At 39.7% G+C, this 17,566-nt stretch overlaps 2 protein-coding genes across 2 annotated transcripts; one reads left to right on the top strand and one right to left on the bottom strand.

Annotated features, from left to right (window-relative positions):
* The first annotated feature begins 1,566 nt into the window (after positions 1-1,566).
* B0H65DRAFT_310974 (uncharacterized protein) lies at positions 1,567-3,656 on the top strand. Its single transcript, XM_062823298.1, has 2 exons — positions 1,567-1,853; positions 1,992-3,656. Exon 2 carries the CDS (start codon positions 2,048-2,050, stop codon positions 3,611-3,613), a length of 1,566 nt encoding a protein of 521 aa, XP_062677483.1. The 5' UTR covers positions 1,567-1,853; positions 1,992-2,047; the 3' UTR covers positions 3,614-3,656.
* A 1,747-nt stretch (positions 3,657-5,403) lies between these two features.
* On the bottom strand, positions 5,404-6,144 carry B0H65DRAFT_511960 (uncharacterized protein; the record flags this gene model as incomplete). Its single annotated transcript, XM_062828532.1, has 3 exons — positions 5,404-5,587; positions 5,649-5,890; positions 5,953-6,144. 3 exons carry the CDS (start codon positions 6,142-6,144, stop codon positions 5,404-5,406), a joined length of 618 nt encoding a protein of 205 aa, XP_062677482.1.
* Positions 6,145-17,566: the final 11,422 nt, after the last annotated feature.

The following is a 17,566-nucleotide window of genomic DNA, read 5'->3' as shown; positions in this document are numbered from 1 at the left end:
AAGGCGTGCAGATAAAAACGCGCAACATTCATCACAGCAGGTGACCCAGCAGTGGCCATCAGGGGACAACAGACGGTGTGTAGACGGACGGACAGACGACACAAGCTCGCTCGTGCCATCGTCACCCACAGTTGAACGGCACACACACGCATTCCTAACACAGACAGACACAGACACACAGCTTGAGCATCATCAAGGTAGTCTGCCTACCTATCACCTACCAGCTACTACTACCTACCTACCCGTAAAGGTACATACGCGCAACACGCGCACTAAGCCTCCTTCCAGTCCATTAAAATAGCAGAGGGAAACACTGGCCGGAAGCAAACAAACCAGGCATTCCCACCCCCAGAGAGGAGAGAGGAGTAGAAACATAGGTAGGAACCCTACGTCCTACTCACCCGTTAATCTCTTGACTTCTACTACACACGCAAGCGCCGTACAGCCACACAAAATTTACCCTCTCACAAACGAAACGAGGGACACAGGAAGAAGCGCGTGTGCGTGGTGCGGCTAACTCACCTCTAATATTCCTTCTTTTCCTTCCTCCTTCCCCTATCCTATCCCATTCCACCCGCCGCCCCATCCTTTTTTCCTTCTTTCGACAACCTTCTTTTTTTTCCACCGTACGGAACTATTCCTCGTCTTTTTCCCTTCTTGGATGTGATTCTAACCCCTGCTGTTTCTGAATCATCACACACACAGTCACAGTCACTCACTAGACATACTACTTACTACCCTTACACCAACCAAAATCCCACCCGTCCCGCGTGTAACGGCGGCGGCGGAGCCAACTTGGCCAGGCAGCTTTTGCCCACGCGAAAGAGAGAGAGGGAGAATACGGAAAAACTGTGAACTGACCAAAAACACACAGTCATTATCTTCACTAGCGAGTAGGAGGAGCAACCGAATGAACGAACGGGGTAGGCTCACAACGAACCAGCAACGAACAAAAAGAGGAGAACATTCGCTTCACTCAGGCCTACACTTGTCCCATTGTTCCAGCCTTCTTGCTGCTCACCAGTCACCTAGCCGTGCAAGACGAACCGATTTGGACGGACCGGACCACCGCCCCCTTTTATCACCACTTACCTGTTGGGCAAAAAGGAAAAAACCGTCTCGAGCACCTACCTCCGCGCGAGTGAATAACGCACTCACCAACGATCAAGGCATACATACAAACGAGCGCGTCTTCAGTCGTTGGTATTTTGCCCCCTTCTAGGCCACCCGAACTTCTGCCCAAACGAAGGCTGTGGTTGGTGGTGTCATTGATGCCATATTTTCGCCCATCGACGCACGCATCCCATATCACCAACAAACAGAACAACGGGTTAAAAGGGGCTGACTCAGCCCCTTCACACACACCTACCGGGAGCTCGTCAATTGCGATTTATCCCGGTGGATGGACCATAGCAGGCTGCAGACGTGAGCCACGAACTATTTCTCCAAGGGGTATTTATTGAGGAAAAATTTCCCCCTTTGGCTGAATCAGGAACAATATCCTAAACAAGGCCGAATCAGAACAGGGGATATCAGATCTCAACGCAGAGCTATCATCGCCATTGCCGCTGTCGCCAGCAAAACCCACACACGATAGCAGGATACAGGGAAGTCCGAGACACACACACACCAAGATTAGCCCCCCATCCTTTGACAAGGCGGGACAGCACGTAACGGTACTCCGTGTTGCACGACCATATCCATTCTTACCCACCAACAGCCGAGCTGTATACGCTGTATACGGTTTCCTCCACGGAAGATTATCAAGAGGGCGTAACAGTCGCGGTTGCGCACAAACATCGTTGGGAGCTTGTGGCCAGGCTTGTCGTCTTTGACAGTTCAAGCCAAATCTTGTATGCTACTACTTCCTTCTTCCTTTTTCACTTCATAGTACCCAAGCCCCCCTTTTCCGAGGTCAAAGTATCCACTGTACTGGGCCAGCATACCGTAGGCTATTGATCCCCGTGATAAACTAACAAGCAGTTACGAAGTAGTCCCTAGGTATCCCAAACGCCCGTCGTGCAGGTGACGACCCAGTAGGTGGTGGATGACGGCAGCGAACCAAGAAAATCCCGATCCACGGGACCAAGAAGACGGAGCTGAAGGTCAGTCACAGAAAGGTGGAAAGAGCAGACCACTCGGTCCCCGACCAGGTTCGGGCGTAAACAAGCGAACGACCAAGTCCTCTGCCAAGGGTGGACGAGGAAAGAAGTCCCTGTTGAGACGTTCACTCGACCCCGACAATAACATGAATCCAAACATTCTGTTTGTCTCCACACCGGCAGACACTCCATCGCCCTTTCCTGAATCGACGCCCCTGCAGAGCGATGCCGACGCCAAATATGAGGGAGAGCGTGCACGCAATAACCAGTCGGCAAAACGCTCCCGTATCCGCAAGGCCCTTTACGTTGTCGAACTGGACAATGCCGTTACGGGATACGAGTACAACTTCAAGCTTTTCTACAAGATGTACAAGGAGGCCAAGCAGAAGCTAATCGATCATGGTCTGGGAGGCGATCTTCCCCCTGATCCGCCCATCTGGGTCCGAAAGCCGATCCCTGTAGGCCAGGACGTCGACACACAAGAGTATCGCAAGAAGCTTGAGACGGCGGTAGAGAGTGGCGAGCTCGTCCCGCTCGGACTCGACTTTGCTGAGTCGGTGGCCCTTCAGGTCGGCAAGACGACGGGATCGGCGCAACAGACGGAGGAAGCCAAGGCGCTACAGGACGCAAAGGAGAAGTACGAAAAAACAGCCAAACAGGAGGACAAGTACGCTGAGGAGTTACAGGATATGGAGAAGAAAATGCAGGAGCTACAACACAAGCTTTGGGAGGTCCAACATAACCGACAATCACTGGGAAATGTAGTGGACCGGTATCAGGCAAGGGTATCCGGACAACCGGGCGACAACAACGCGGGCCCCTCTGCTCTCCAGGGCAATGGCGTGAATCTACCCTACAGGCCGCTTGTGCCGGAGACTGCTCATCTTCCCCAGCGACTTCAGAAAATGGCCTCGCAAGGCCGCAAGGAACGTACGCTCGAGGAGCTTGCAGCTTCATGGCCGGTGAGATCCTGTCTCGAGAATCACCAGATGATGATGGATATGGACCAGAACCCACTTGAGCCCAAGATGGAACAGGCTGGGGAAGTCCGACTTGATCATCTTCCGGTGCCAACATTCGACGGATATCCCGATCAGGGTCAGCAACACCAGGCCGAGCACAACCATCCCCCGAATCCTGATTTCGGTCAGTGGTGCCAGGCCCAGGGAGATCCCAACTTCCTTGGTTATTCCAATGCTTCTGGAAATCCGGATGCAGTTCCCGCTGGCAACTTCAATGAGTATCCCTGGCCAGGCGAGGGTGTTGACTTCACTGGAGAGTCACACCTGATGGGTGGTGACGGTCATCTGCCAGGAACGGGCCACGATGCGGTACTCCCACACACATCTCAACCACTTTCGCCGAGTATTTGCTTTGCCGATCTTCAACTGAGTCCGGAAATGGGTAATATGTTCATGGATACGGGCGAGCAAAGTTCTGGCGATCAGAACCAAGGAAACTATCACGGATCATACGGTCAGCAGACGGATCAGTTCAACCAGTTCTACTGATCAGCCTTGGGAGGGTCGTTCGAAGGGGAGGAATTTGGTTCGGTTTTCGGTTTCATTGCTTTCATACACGACACTTTACCACTTCATCATAGCGAGGCGTTTTTGGCAGGTAAATTGGAAAGGGGAATTGTTTTTGGCTGCGGGGGCTTTTGATTTCCGCGCCTAGATGGATACAAGGAAGACCAGTCAGATTGGGCCGACGGGCTTTGACGGAATAAGGAGGGTGGGTGCATGGAAAGGACCATTGGACGTACCTCTACTACCCGTGCCTCGCCCCTGCGTACGCCTTGGTGTAAGGGGACGAGCGCATCAGTAACATGAACGGGCGACAAATTTTCCGTCATGGTGTACAGTAACGTCGGGTCGTACAGCATATCTGCAATGTTAGATTGCAATATCGCTCCATCAATCCTCCTGGTCTGCTGGGAAGGGATAGGAAAATGACAAGACATGATAGTCACACACATGGGTAGCTCTTCCATTTTGCTTTCCGTGTCGCACATGTTCAACGTCCTCCCTCTCTTTCGTGACACGGGGAGCCCTCACCAGTAGATTCCGAAGATTGGAGAATTTGGCATCGGAAGAAGTATCGACGTTGGAGGGACAATACAGCGCTTTGTGGCTGATGCTTGTTGTGTTTGCTAGTCTACTGTGATCGTAACTTTGCGGTGTGTATGTCGAGGTGACAGGCGGTGTCAAACTGGCGTTGAGCATCGAGAACTGATATCACCGCAAAAGCGTTGTCTAAACTTCCATCGTCATTAGTAGCAATCCTGAACAGATGATAGTGGGTTGGTCGAGCGCCGGGGACGGAAAATGTTGAGAGTAGTATCCATGGGTAAAGTGGATGGGAGAAGGAAGGGATAAGTGCCTGGAAGAAACCTCGAGGTGGTGATCAACGGATTATGACTGGAGGGCGTAGCTTGTCTGTTATATAGGAGTCTCTCGACACCTGGCTGATGATATGCGCTGGAGGGAGCTGCTTTACGCATGCCAACAGGTAAGTGACCTCCAATGGACTCGGCCGTAGAGGAACAACAAAAATGAGCTGCGAAATAATCAACAAGTTTGTGTGCCAAGATCACGAAGAGATCGTGGATCTGTCGGAAGGTGTGACAATGCGGGTGTCGTGTCCAGGAGGTGAAGTATCATGAGCCCGGTTGTCCAGTGAGAAGTTCGGGGGGGAAAAGAAGAGACACGCAGATCGTGATGCAGGTACAGTCTCAAATTGGCGAATGACGCTTCCTCAAATGTATATCGGAGTGGAAGGTAGGAATGGACTCGTAATCACTGGTGCCTTCCACTTTTCAGTTATTGTGCGTTGGGGCATCAGGCCCCTATGCCACATTCCACATTGCACCTGCCGTTGAAAATGGTTTTGGAATTTTCAATCAGCCCACCAGGAAATATTGTTTCTGTCGTAATATCAAAGTAATCGTCATTCATGAATTATTTATTTCCTAGATAAGTCTCGCCACCCTTTGTGTGAGAGTGACATCATCAGATCCTTCAACATCGCGCCGTCTTCTTTTGACCGTGGTATCTCAAGAAGCAAAAACTGCAGTGACAATAGAAAAAGAGTGAACGTTTCGGGTAGTCACTCCGTCGTGGCCCAACTCCGATCGAACCGCTTTCTCCGCGGGCAGCCCATTCAACGCCGTGACAAATACCATAAAAACGAGAGGCTAGCGACAGCCATCAAGCAGCCCCTTATGAGGCCGACGCAATACCCAGTGACAATTCCGAGTCCCCAAAGTTAGTTCCCCATACAAGTGTTCAAGGCCGTCCGTCTACTGTGTCGCATAGGGCTGCTGCGAATATACCGGTTGCTCGTGAGGTAGCTCATTGGTAGTGACGGACGCAACAGGAGCGGTTGGCTGCACTTGTCCGAGTTCAGCCTGGCTGAGCTTCGGCGCCGTGGCTTCGCGAACACAAGCGAGGATGAAAAAGACTAGATCGATGATTGACAGGACCCTATGGAAATACTCGTTAGTTCTACCGAAAAGAAGAACTCGGTAGACATGGGGAAGCCTACCAGGCAACGGCACCTAGACCGGCGCACACAGCCAAGGCTGAGCCGTAGTCATGAACTTCACCACCATAACCTCCAACCCAGTCGAGCACGAGAGCCGCCTGGCTTGCCGCATACGCCCAACCCGCAAGCCAGAAGATCACTGCGAGACTGTAAAGAATAAGACCGACGATGCGGTAGAAGAGGTGAGGTGCCCCAAATTGGAACCCGAGGGAGCCCCCATAAACTACAAGACTCCAAATGGTCTGAAGGAACAAATAATTAGCTCTTGCGCTGACAGAGACTACAGAAGGAAGCAGTCACGTACCACGAAGACCATCATCCCACTAGCGCCCGTATATCCATAAGCCGCAGACCCTCCTACGGAAAACAACGAGACAGCCCACGCCGCAACACCCAGAAGAACAAGTGATAGCACGAGGATGGCAATCCGAATGTAAAGAATCCATGACGGGAATGGAGGAACTCCAACAGCGGTGAGTCCACGGGCTGACGCCATCTTGTTTTTTGCGCCTCTCGGACTATTCGATATCGATATCGATCGGTAAGTAGTTCGAGTTCTTGTATTTCGGTGGATGGATCCTGACACGGGTCGCGGATCAAAACGAGATTCGGGTTGGTGGTTGAAGACGGGGGAACAGAGCTGTAATATTTGCTCTGTCCAAACAAAGAGCTAGAGGTACACGGCACCTACCCTCCAGCCCTTCTTATTCTAATCCTTCCCTTCACACCTTCAGCCCGCAGCATTGTAATCTCCTCATTGCCAAGCCACTCAAGGCCCCAATTGGCTGCCTCCCCTCCCGCCTTTCGATTTCGGACACACACCTTATTGTAACGTGAGGGATGACTCTACTCTCTTCTCCACCCCCCGCTGTCCGGTTTTGGCTAGATAATGGCTGCGAAAGGGGCTCATGTAGCGTGGCAACATCAAGCCAAGAATGCCATATTGATGAGAGCTCTGCGTGGTAGACGTGGGTGGTTTAGGGAACATGACCAGAAGAATAAGCTGCGATTCGTGGAGGAGAGCGCCAAGTCGTTTGGAAGCTTGGGTCTCGCTTGGGAGCTGAAAGAGGTCCCCTGTTCCACAACACAACGCCCATAGCCTTTCCTTGCAGCACCTCTTTCGGTTTCCGGATGGGATCTTCTTTGACTGATCTTGTGAGCATCTTCTTCCCCTGTCTGTTGGAGCAACTCGCAGTAGCTTGACTACTAGAAGATCGAAGTAATTTGGGCACTGACAATCTGCCAACGCATTTCAGGATTCTGTGGGGGTCAGTAGGGGTCAGTGGTGGTGTTTTAGTAGCATTCCTGCCATGCCGAGAAGGGAAGGCTGAGGCGAACGAGGGACGAAGTAGGAAACCTTTGCGGGAAGCGTCAGCATTCGAAGAGTGTGGGTGGTAGCCCCGCAGTTGGGCATTCTTGTGCTTGGAGCTCCCATCTTTGGCGTTTTCACGGATGGCCGGCATTGAAAGCGAACAAGAATAGTATCGTCAAACCCAAAATCACAGAGGACTCGCATGGGAGTGTTGCAAAAGTGCAATTTAGCGATGTGTGCGGCTGAGAATAGCAAGACGGCAACGTGATGACGTGCAGTAGCTCTGGGTTGAGTTGGCACTTAGATAGTACGGTAGAGATCTCTGTTAGTAGCTCTCAAGAACTCCCCCGATATTGCTAACACCCTTTAAGCTGCGTTAACAGTGAGCTGCTCGAAATGAGAGATCCGCGAGAAGACGGGCGAATTTAGCACCGGCAGACCCTGGATATTTGACCCCTTTCATCTTGTTTATCCGATACTTTGCATACAGTGGAAGAGAAAAAAGTCCTCTGCATAATCGATACCGTAAAAACAGATTCAACTCATGACAACAAACGCCACGAAAGAAGCTCACCAATTGCCAGTTCTTGAGCTGTCAGGGACAGAAAAGCCACATATTCGCAAGTTTTCAACGCTCCGAGTCCACGTGCGGACGATATGCTTTTTCTCGTAGAGTCCAATCGTAGGGAGGAATGGCGCAGAGGCTCAGGTGCATTTATAAGTATAAAAGCTCCTTTGAGTTTCCATGGCGATGTTCCGAATATGTTGTTGTTTTCAGGCGTGGAAACACACTCATGGTTAAAGAAGCGAGTTAGAATCACCAACAGGGGTGATTTCTCACATCCAACCCTAACCCGATGCATATGATGTTCCCACCCTCAAACGCCTTGATAGTATTGGCACGCTAGTTGGGTTGAGCTGGCTATAATACCGATTTGAATATAGATTTGACAGATTGACTAGATTTAACCGTTTAATTAATGCAAATTAATTGTATCGCATCATAACGTATCAAAATCTGTACTAGAAAGCTAGTATTTTAATGCTAGTATATTGGCCATTGTTTTATCTAGCGTTTTTATTATCTTGACTAGTCTTTTCGTTATACAATATAATAAAGGTTCCTAACGTAAGCTAGTAAGCCGTTATAAATTTAATATTCTATAACGATGAATATATTAACAATATTGCAACGGCCGCTAGCGTAAGCGTACATATGGTATATTAATATAAACGAAATTTCGATATTATTTATTAGGTCGCTAGGGACCTATTAGGCGTTGGACCTATGCTAGCGCCGAGGAGCGTTGATGTCCGTATAGTATAGCGCCGCAATATAGCGTTGGAACGGTTCGGAGCCGTCGCGGACTTGGCTACTATAGAATAGAGCTTGTAATGATATAAATAGCTGGTCGAATTTACTTCTAAAATTATTAGGATTAGTTATTAATATATTTTTAATCCTTCCTCTACTTTAACGTCCCCTACGTACTTGCGCTGTCTATGAGTATTTTAATCTACCTTCCTCTCTAATTTTAATACGTTAATAACTTTTCTTACGGGAGTTAAGCTGTTACCAATAGGATGTAAATATATAGCGGACGATCCGTTTTTCAGATTGTTAAAGAAACCCTTCCCTCTACTTCTGGTATATAAAAATGATTTATTACCCCTCTTACTGTAGCCGATAATATCCTTTAGTAATAGTTTTTTCTTTCGTTTTAATATTATTAGCTGATTATTGAAGAAATAGACGATGATAATTCGGATAGCGACTATTCCTTTACCCTTTCGTACGTTTTGCGCAATCCTTTCTACTATTTAGAGAACGATATTATAGTATAGAAGTAGAGACTCTTTAAATCTTACGTAGCGGTTATTAAATTATTTTTAATTTACCTCCTATCCTACTTATTTCTTTATAATTAGAATAATTTTATTGATTTATTGGAATAAAATTAATTTAGTAATTACTTTCCCGTTTTTCTCGGATTCTACTATTAAAATTATTTCTTCTATAATTAAGCGCGCCTTTCGACCTTTCCTATTCCTATCATCGCTCTCTAAATTATAATATTTATTATTCCTATATTTACTTAACCGATTTAATTGACTACTTTATTTCAATATTGTTTTAAGTTTAATATTTTTAAATTTATTAGCGAAAGTTCTTCTTAATTATATAATTTCATTTTTAATATTAATAATTACTATTTCGAATACCACCGGACACCTTTTTCTTTTGCTATTAATTATATTAAAAGTAATTTTAAAAATGCATAAATTAAATATATTACGGCCTTTAAAAAAAATTAATTATAATCCTACTTATAACCTTCCTATTTAAAAAGACCTATGTATTTTTTTAAAGAAGGAATATAGCGGTAATATCTAAATTATCGAACGTTCCGCTTTTACTAATTTTAAATATATATAATAAAGTACTATTAAAACTATTTATATATTTTACGACCGTTTTTATATTGAAGAGTTTAATTTATTCCACGAATAATCAGAATATTTATATATCCTATAATAAGTAAATTATTTATATCCCTATTTATGTAATGGCGTTTTGTTGGCGAATAATATTAATATATTAATCGAAGTGGTAGCGTATATAAAACGATTAGAAAGTTTAGAAATTTTAGAATTAATAATGTAACGTTAGTACCATTAAATACCGTATCCCTATTTATTTTCTCCTTCTTTCTTCTTACTTTTATTCCTATTTTTATTCCTATATTTAGTTTTAGTCTTAGTAATTACTTTCGTCTTTTCCTTACGGTTTCTATTAATTCTAATATTGTTTATTATTATTGTAGTTAATTTAAATATATATACGGTTAATACCAGGTAGTAAAATTGTATATATTTACTATAAGTATAATAAATTTAAATATTCGGTATTTTCTTATATTAAGTATATTTATTATAATTACGGTAAATTAGGCTATATATTATATTAATACTTTATTCCCCGTAGTATTCTAATTTAAGGTATGAATATTAAGTTGGTAGTATTAGTAAAGATTATGATTACTTTGGCCTAAAGAAGTGTAGGTATATTGTAATTATATTTAAATACGAAGTTATCGGTAAAAATATATAGAAATTAGTAGAAAACTTATAATTTAATAAATTTTAACGTAGAATTAAACTTTATTAGAAGGTATTTATTCCCGTCGGACGCTAAAATAGAACTTATAAATTATTATTTTGTTAATTTCTTTTTCTAACCCGTTCCCGTATGTAGTTCGATTATTTATTTTATTAAAATGTACGATTCCTATAGTATTAAACGGAAGAAAAGGATTATATTTATAATTATTGATTCCCTTAGTGTAAATATTATCTTTAATTACCTTTAATTATATGAATATAATTTAGAAATCGATTAATATTAGAAGAAATTCTAATTTCGGATTAAGGTATAAAATTTAGAAATGAGTAAAAAGCTGACCAAGCATATTTACGAAGCGGTAGCGTTTTTCTACGGCCCGCGTTAGAATTTAATTTTTATATTAGACTCGAAAGAAATATTAAAATCTTTTAATAATTTTAATTCCTCACTATATTCGACTATCCTTTTCGAAATTCTCCTATCTTTACGTATAGAATTTTTAATTCTACTAGATATCCCGGACTTCCTTAATACTTCTTTTAATATACTTACTCTTATATTTATTAATATATTTAGGATATACCCTTTAAAATTTTTAAAATTACATTAAAGAGAATTTACTTACTATTAGAACCTTTATTAGAATTAATATTTCCGAAGCTACCTGTCGTTAAAATTAAAGAGGAAGAGATAACCGCCGCGGAACCGACGATCCCTCCGGAATATAAAGAGTTTTAATAAGTATTCGAAGCGTTGGCTATACTCTTACTATAGTATAACCGTTTAAAGTATTATATTAATTTAGTCGAAGGAAAGTCTACTCCTTAGGGCCCTATTTACGCATTTAATATTAAAAAATTAGAAATACTTTAGGAATAATTAGTGGAAACATTATATAAAAAATAAATTCGTCTATTTATTAATTTAGTAAGGGCTCTTATTATTTTTTTCTTAAAAAAAGGAAGTAAGTTAAAGTTATATATTAATTACCGTACATTTAATAAAATAATGAAGAAGAACTATATAGTATTATTTCCTATTTAAGAGATTTTGGATCGGTTATTATTAGTAAAGACTTTTATAAAATTGGATTTGAAGGATGTATATTATTGTATTCGGGTTAAATAAGGAAATAAAGAGAAGATAGTATTTTATACGAAGTATAAGTACTATAAAATTTTAATTATATTAATAGGATTAATTAGTATTCCTACTATTTTCTAAACGTATATTAATAACCTACTAGTAAATTTAATTAATATTATTTATATCGCTTACTTTAATAATATTATAATTTAAAATAAAAATAAAGAAAACTATTATAAATATATTAAAAAATTTTTCTAACGTTTGCGCAAACGTAACTTATATGTTAACTTAAATAAATACGAATTCTATATTAAGAGGGTTTTATTTTTAGGCTATATAGTCTCACCTGAAAGTATTTTAATAGATCCGGAGAGGGTTATAGCAATTACGGATTAAGAAGCCCTAACAAGTATCTATAATATCCAAATTTTCTTAGGGTTTATAAAGTTCTATCAACGGTTTATAAAGTCCTACTCCAAAATTACGGCTCCGTTAATAGATTTATTAAAAGGAAAAAAATAGAAATTATTCGAATTATTAGAACCGGCTAAAATAGTATTTAAATAATTAAAACGGTTATTTTAAAAGGTACCGATATTATAATATTTTAATTCTGCTTTACCAATTTAAATAGAAACGGATACGTTCGATTTTGTAATTGGCGTAGTATTAATACAATTATATAAAATACGTTAATACCTTATTATATTCTTTTTTCGTAAGAAATTTCCGGAGGAAATACGTTATAGCGTTAGTAATAGCAAATTATTAATAATTATAAGTGCGCTAAAAGTATAGAAGTAATATTTATTATACGTTAATTAACTTTTCTTTATTATTATAAATTATTTAAATTTCTAGTATTTTAAAAGTAAGGATAGGGTTAGTACGTAGTAAGATCGGTAAGCGTTAGAATTAGTAACGTATAATTTCGGTATTAAATATTGGACGGAGAAATTTAATCCGGCGGACGGGTATTACGGGGCGAGTGGGCACCGTTAGGGGTAGGGTAAGATATGCGTTATTATACGAAGGAGAGAAAGGGAAGTGTGCGTAGAGGACTAGCTATATAAGCGAAAGCCCAAGTAGGACTAGTCCGTACGCGCGCACGTGAGACTGCACGTAACTAGAATATATAACCAATATATAAATACATAGCTCTAAGCCATAGCACCAACTCTAACATAGTACATATACAATCAATACAGTACAATCACATCACAAACTAGCCCTATAATACTATCCCCCCTTAAAAGAAGCTCGTAGAACTTAAAAAAAAATATATATATATATATAGTAATAGACTCATCCCCTTATACTATTCTATTATAATCCACAAACTACGTCGGGAGTAACTTTCCTAACTATATATCTATTAAACGTCGTATAATCCTTCCGAATATTAAGCACAACTTATCATCCACCTCCTTACTAACCGTCGTATTTACTTCGACTACCATAACTGAATCCGGGAGTAACCTTATTATATTAATAACTAAGGCAGTTTCTCGTTAAAAACGAACAGAACAATACTATAAAGGCTCCGGAATAAGCCCGGGAACGGGGGCAGGAACTAGAAAATCGAAGGCAGGAACTAAGGAATTGGACGCGACGCGGTAAAAGAAGTTCTAAACCTTTAGGGGGACCGGCTTATCCGGGTTCTTACAATAGAACTACTATAAGCAGTACTTATAATCGATAATATTACTAACAAATTCCTAAATTAAATTCCCGATTTTCTACTTAACGTAATAGTACTAATATAAATTACCGCCCCGCTAGGCGCAATTGATAAACCTTTCGAACGCCTACTCCTCATATTCCTCCTAATTATCCATTCGAATTATAACACAACCGTTATTTACCCTAATATCCAATAATATATTCTATCCTAATAATCCCTTACTAAACTATAATTATATTATAGAAACGTAGAAGATTAACGAATATTTTATATTAATTAGTAGGGCGAAATAAACAATATAAAATTCAATTCAAATAATTTTAAACGGTCCTTCCTAATATAATAAAAATTTTATATAAGGGCGGCTAGTTACAAAATTTATTATATTTAATAAAATTATATTAGTAAGCTAGTACTTAGGGGAATTTATACATTTTTTATTAGTATTATCCTTATATCGTTCTTAGGTACAACGAATCTACTAAATTATAAAATCCCAAATCTTTTAGAAGCGGTCCGCTAATTTAGAAATTTTATAATATTCTTTTAATTAAGCTGGCGATAAATTAAAGAAGGGTAGTATAAAAAGTTCAATACTTATCCGAAGGTAATAATTATAATTAACAAAGAAGAGGGAAATATTTATTAATGAAGATATAGTGTTATTATTAGCGAATTCTATAATAAATAATTATTTTACCTAGTCCGTCTATATTTAATTAATATAAAGCCGTAAGAATTATTCTACTTTAGCATTAATCTATTTAGTTTAAATATTAATTTAAGGATGGAAAACGGAAATTAATTTGCAAATAATAGATAATCTCTTATAGAGGGTAGATTAGAAGTATAATATAAATTAAATATTTTTATTAGATAGGACGATATTTAGTAAATTATAAATCGAATAAATATAATTAATAAAATAATCCGCAAATTCTTCTACTTCTAAAGTTACAATCGGAATATAAGACCGTATTTTAATTAAATGGTCGATAATAATAGCAATATATTTAAAGGTCTGGCTAAAGTAAATATTTTTTAATAGCGGGGTAACGTAATCGATTGTAATATCCTTCTACGGGGAAAAGGGAGCTAGAGGGGATTTATCTTCGTTGGTAATAGAAGGGGGTGTTGTTAACGTGTGGCTAGTACTGTGCCTTGTAACTGCCTTGTACTACCTTGTAGTATAGAAGGCTAGTTGAACTATTCCTTCTACGGAATCAGTTGACTCAGTCCCCACAGAATGTACTAGAATACAAGAGGTTTTGCCACTGTATTCTAGAGTCTTATAACTTAGCTAGCATTTCTTCCAGACTGATTTGTCATCACAGGATTCAACAGAAGCTTCTAGATGCTTAGTGTCCATGTATATAGAGACCTCTCCTCTCCTTCAGTTCGTCACTCCTTAAGCAAGCAAGCACAAGTCAAGCAATACAATATAGTCTTTTCTCACAGTGCAGAGTCCACTGTAATCTTCTGTCTTGAGAGCAGAGTCCTCTCTAAGACCTCTTTTACAACATCCTTTTATTGTACTTGCAACTACGCTGCTTCCTTCAGCATTGCTGTCGTACTTCCTACCGCTTCCGCTCCGCTCTGCTACAAGTGCATAGTTCACTGTAGCAACCTTGTACTGGTGCTATCATTATAGGCCAGTCAGGGCACCGCAGGAAACAGGTGTAATTAATAGAAGTATTAAAAATACGATTAAAAATAAAATAGAAGGTACTTATATATATATAGTAAATAAGGGTAGAGGGTTACGTTTAGCCACTAAAGTCTTATAATTAATAGGGTAATTATAAAATATAATAATTTAATAATTAGACGGCGTATTTAAAGCAACGTTTAGTAAAGTTATTATAGTACCCGGTACCGGTATAGTAATAATAAAAATAATTATAGTAGAGGAAGGAGGAGGAAGCGGGAGAATTAGGTAGTAAAAGTAACTATATAGAAGGTAATATATTAATTAGTATAGCGGATATAGGTATACTTATTATAGGGAGTATTACAGTACTAATAGCCTCTCTTTCCTTTTTAACGTTATTTATAAAAAACTATTAATAGATTTTATACTAGTATTATTATTACTACTATTAATATTATTAATAATATTAATATATATTAGGAGCCTATTACCGCTACGTTTCCTACTATTGGAATTAGTATTAACCGTAATAGTCTTTATTATAATTATTTTTTAAATAATTAAAGTAGGAGGATTTCGTATAATAATTGTTATGGGGCTAGAGCCTAGGGGTTAAGCTTGGCTGTTGCCAAGCTGTGTTTGCCTTATCGATAGGAATGCGCGCCTTCTGGTTGGCCAGACCCGCATAACTGCCTGGCCCGTGCGGCCTTGGCGCCCTACACAAAACCTTCTCTCGACTGCACCCTTCTAGTGCAGTCTTCCTTTGCTCTCTTTATTAAATATAGTATTTCAACCTTACGATTGCTCGTTGTGCTTAACTCGTGCAGACCCGTTATATTATATTTGACCCTCTTTTTAATTACTACCGTTGCTAAACGTTTGCAGGCACGTCCAAAGAGTCTCCTACCGTTATCCACGACAACCGTTCTTACTGACCGATTCCCTTCGCTGCCCGGACTTCCGTCCTTCTCGATAATAGCACCGAATTAGATCCCGTAGTCCCAAGACCCCCAAGAACGCCTCAGCTAATTTAGCGTTGCCTTCGATAACGTTCTGAACGAGCTCGCCGCCCTCAAAACTTCGGCTCCCCGGAAGCCAATCCTCCCTACCCTCGAAAAATTTTCTAGTAATAAGGAGGAATTCGAAATTTAAGTTTTGAGCGCACAAGTTAAACTCTATATAAATAGCCTATCTATTAGTAATTCAAAAGCGTAGTTTTATTATCTACTCGCTTGCTTATTACCCGCCGTTAAGAAACTGCTCGTTACATTCGCTACCACTCCTAAGTCTCCTCATAAATTTATTAATAAATTTAAACTTATATACGGGAACCCTAATACTATTAAACGTACTAGTTAGGAACTTTACTAGCTACGTTAAAAATCCGGCTCTAAGGAATCTATAGCGGCCTTTTTTCGCTCGATTCAAAAAAATGCTTTACTGCGCTCATACAAATTCTTAGTCAGACGCCGCCAAAATCAATTAATTAACGGCCTCCTTAAACTATAATTAGAAGTAACGCCTCTCCGATCGAACCGACGTACTTAAGTAGTATTCTTTACTACTAGAATATCTTCGTCGTTTTAATAGTAATACTTTTCTTTTAGCCTCCTCCTTATCGAAGTAGGCCCCGGTTAATAATAACGCTAGTAATCCTATAAATACTTCTATTAATATTTTAGTAACTAAGCCTTCGTTACCATTTTAGAAGTAGAAGAATAGGTAGAAGAATGAGGGCAAATATACGAATTATAGGAATTGTTTTTACTAATTTAAATAATATAAATAAAAGACGAGGATAAATAATGTTCAAGTGTAACCCGGTAGGGGCTTAGGCGGTTATAATAGCAATAACTATAAAGAGGAAGAATATTCGGATTAAGTAAAACTAATATTAGCTACCCTAATAAAACTATAGTAGAGGGAGCTTATTTATTAATTAAATATTTGCCTTTAATTATATATAGTTAGTTAAATACTAATATTTACTATTACGCAACCCTAGAGGTAGTAAATATTATATTTCGTAGGCATAGGATTATTAAGGCCATTCCTTAGCGAGGAAAATAGTAGCTACTATTGGTAAGAGAAGTAAAACAATACAAAATATTAGGTAATAGTTTTAATTATATTCTATCGCGGGTATATATTATTTTTATGGAACATTTCCTAAATAGGCAAAGTTTAGAAATATTCTTAAATTTAATTTTAGTACTAGGGCCTTTAGCGTAGCTCTATAAAGGTAGTATTTAAGCGTAAGTACTACCAATTCGGGTAGTAAATAGGTATAGTATAACGTTTATTTAGGAGCTCAAATAGAGAGATCTTATCTTTTTTAGTATTATTAATTTTTCCCGTTTAAATAGGCATTTAACTAGGTGTAGTTGTACTGGATTTTAGTTATTTCTCGTATAATTAGCTATACTATGATAATTTCTGTACGGTAGACCTAGCTCTCCTTGGGGGAGCAGGAGGGGTAATATTATAGAGCTAGAGCCTAGGGGTTAAGCTTGGCTATTACCAAACCGTATCTTACCTTATCGATAGGGTTCCTGCCTTATCGATAGGGATACGCGCCTTCTAGTTGGCTAGACCCGCATAACTGCCTAGCCCGTGCGATCTTAGCGCTCTACATAAAACCTTCTCTTGACTGTACCCTTCTGGTACAGTCTTCCTTTACTCTCTTTGTCAAATATAGCATTTCAACCTTACGACTACTCGTTGTACTTAACTCGTGCAGACCCGTTACAATAATATACTTAGCTACGATAGCTTCTACTTATTTACCTACGTTTTTAATAGAAATGTTATAATATATTTTACTATTATTAACGAAGTAATATATTTAATAATTAATTCTTTTATTATAATTCTTATAATTATACCTAATATTATATTTTCACATTTAAAAGAGCTTATAGTACGCAATATTATAAAATTTACATTCCTTACGTACCTTTCGTTCGCGGTCTTATTCATTGAATTTATCGATTTCCTTTAATATTATATTAATTATACTCTCCCTCCCTATATTAAATTTAGGGGTAATAAACAAGTA

This window comes from Neurospora tetraspora (genome assembly GCF_033439725.1).
Source record: "Neurospora tetraspora strain CBS 560.94 chromosome Unknown B0H65scaffold_8, whole genome shotgun sequence".
NCBI lineage: Eukaryota > Fungi > Ascomycota > Sordariomycetes > Sordariales > Sordariaceae > Neurospora > Neurospora tetraspora.
This window is presented reverse-complemented; position numbering and strand designations above follow the sequence as displayed.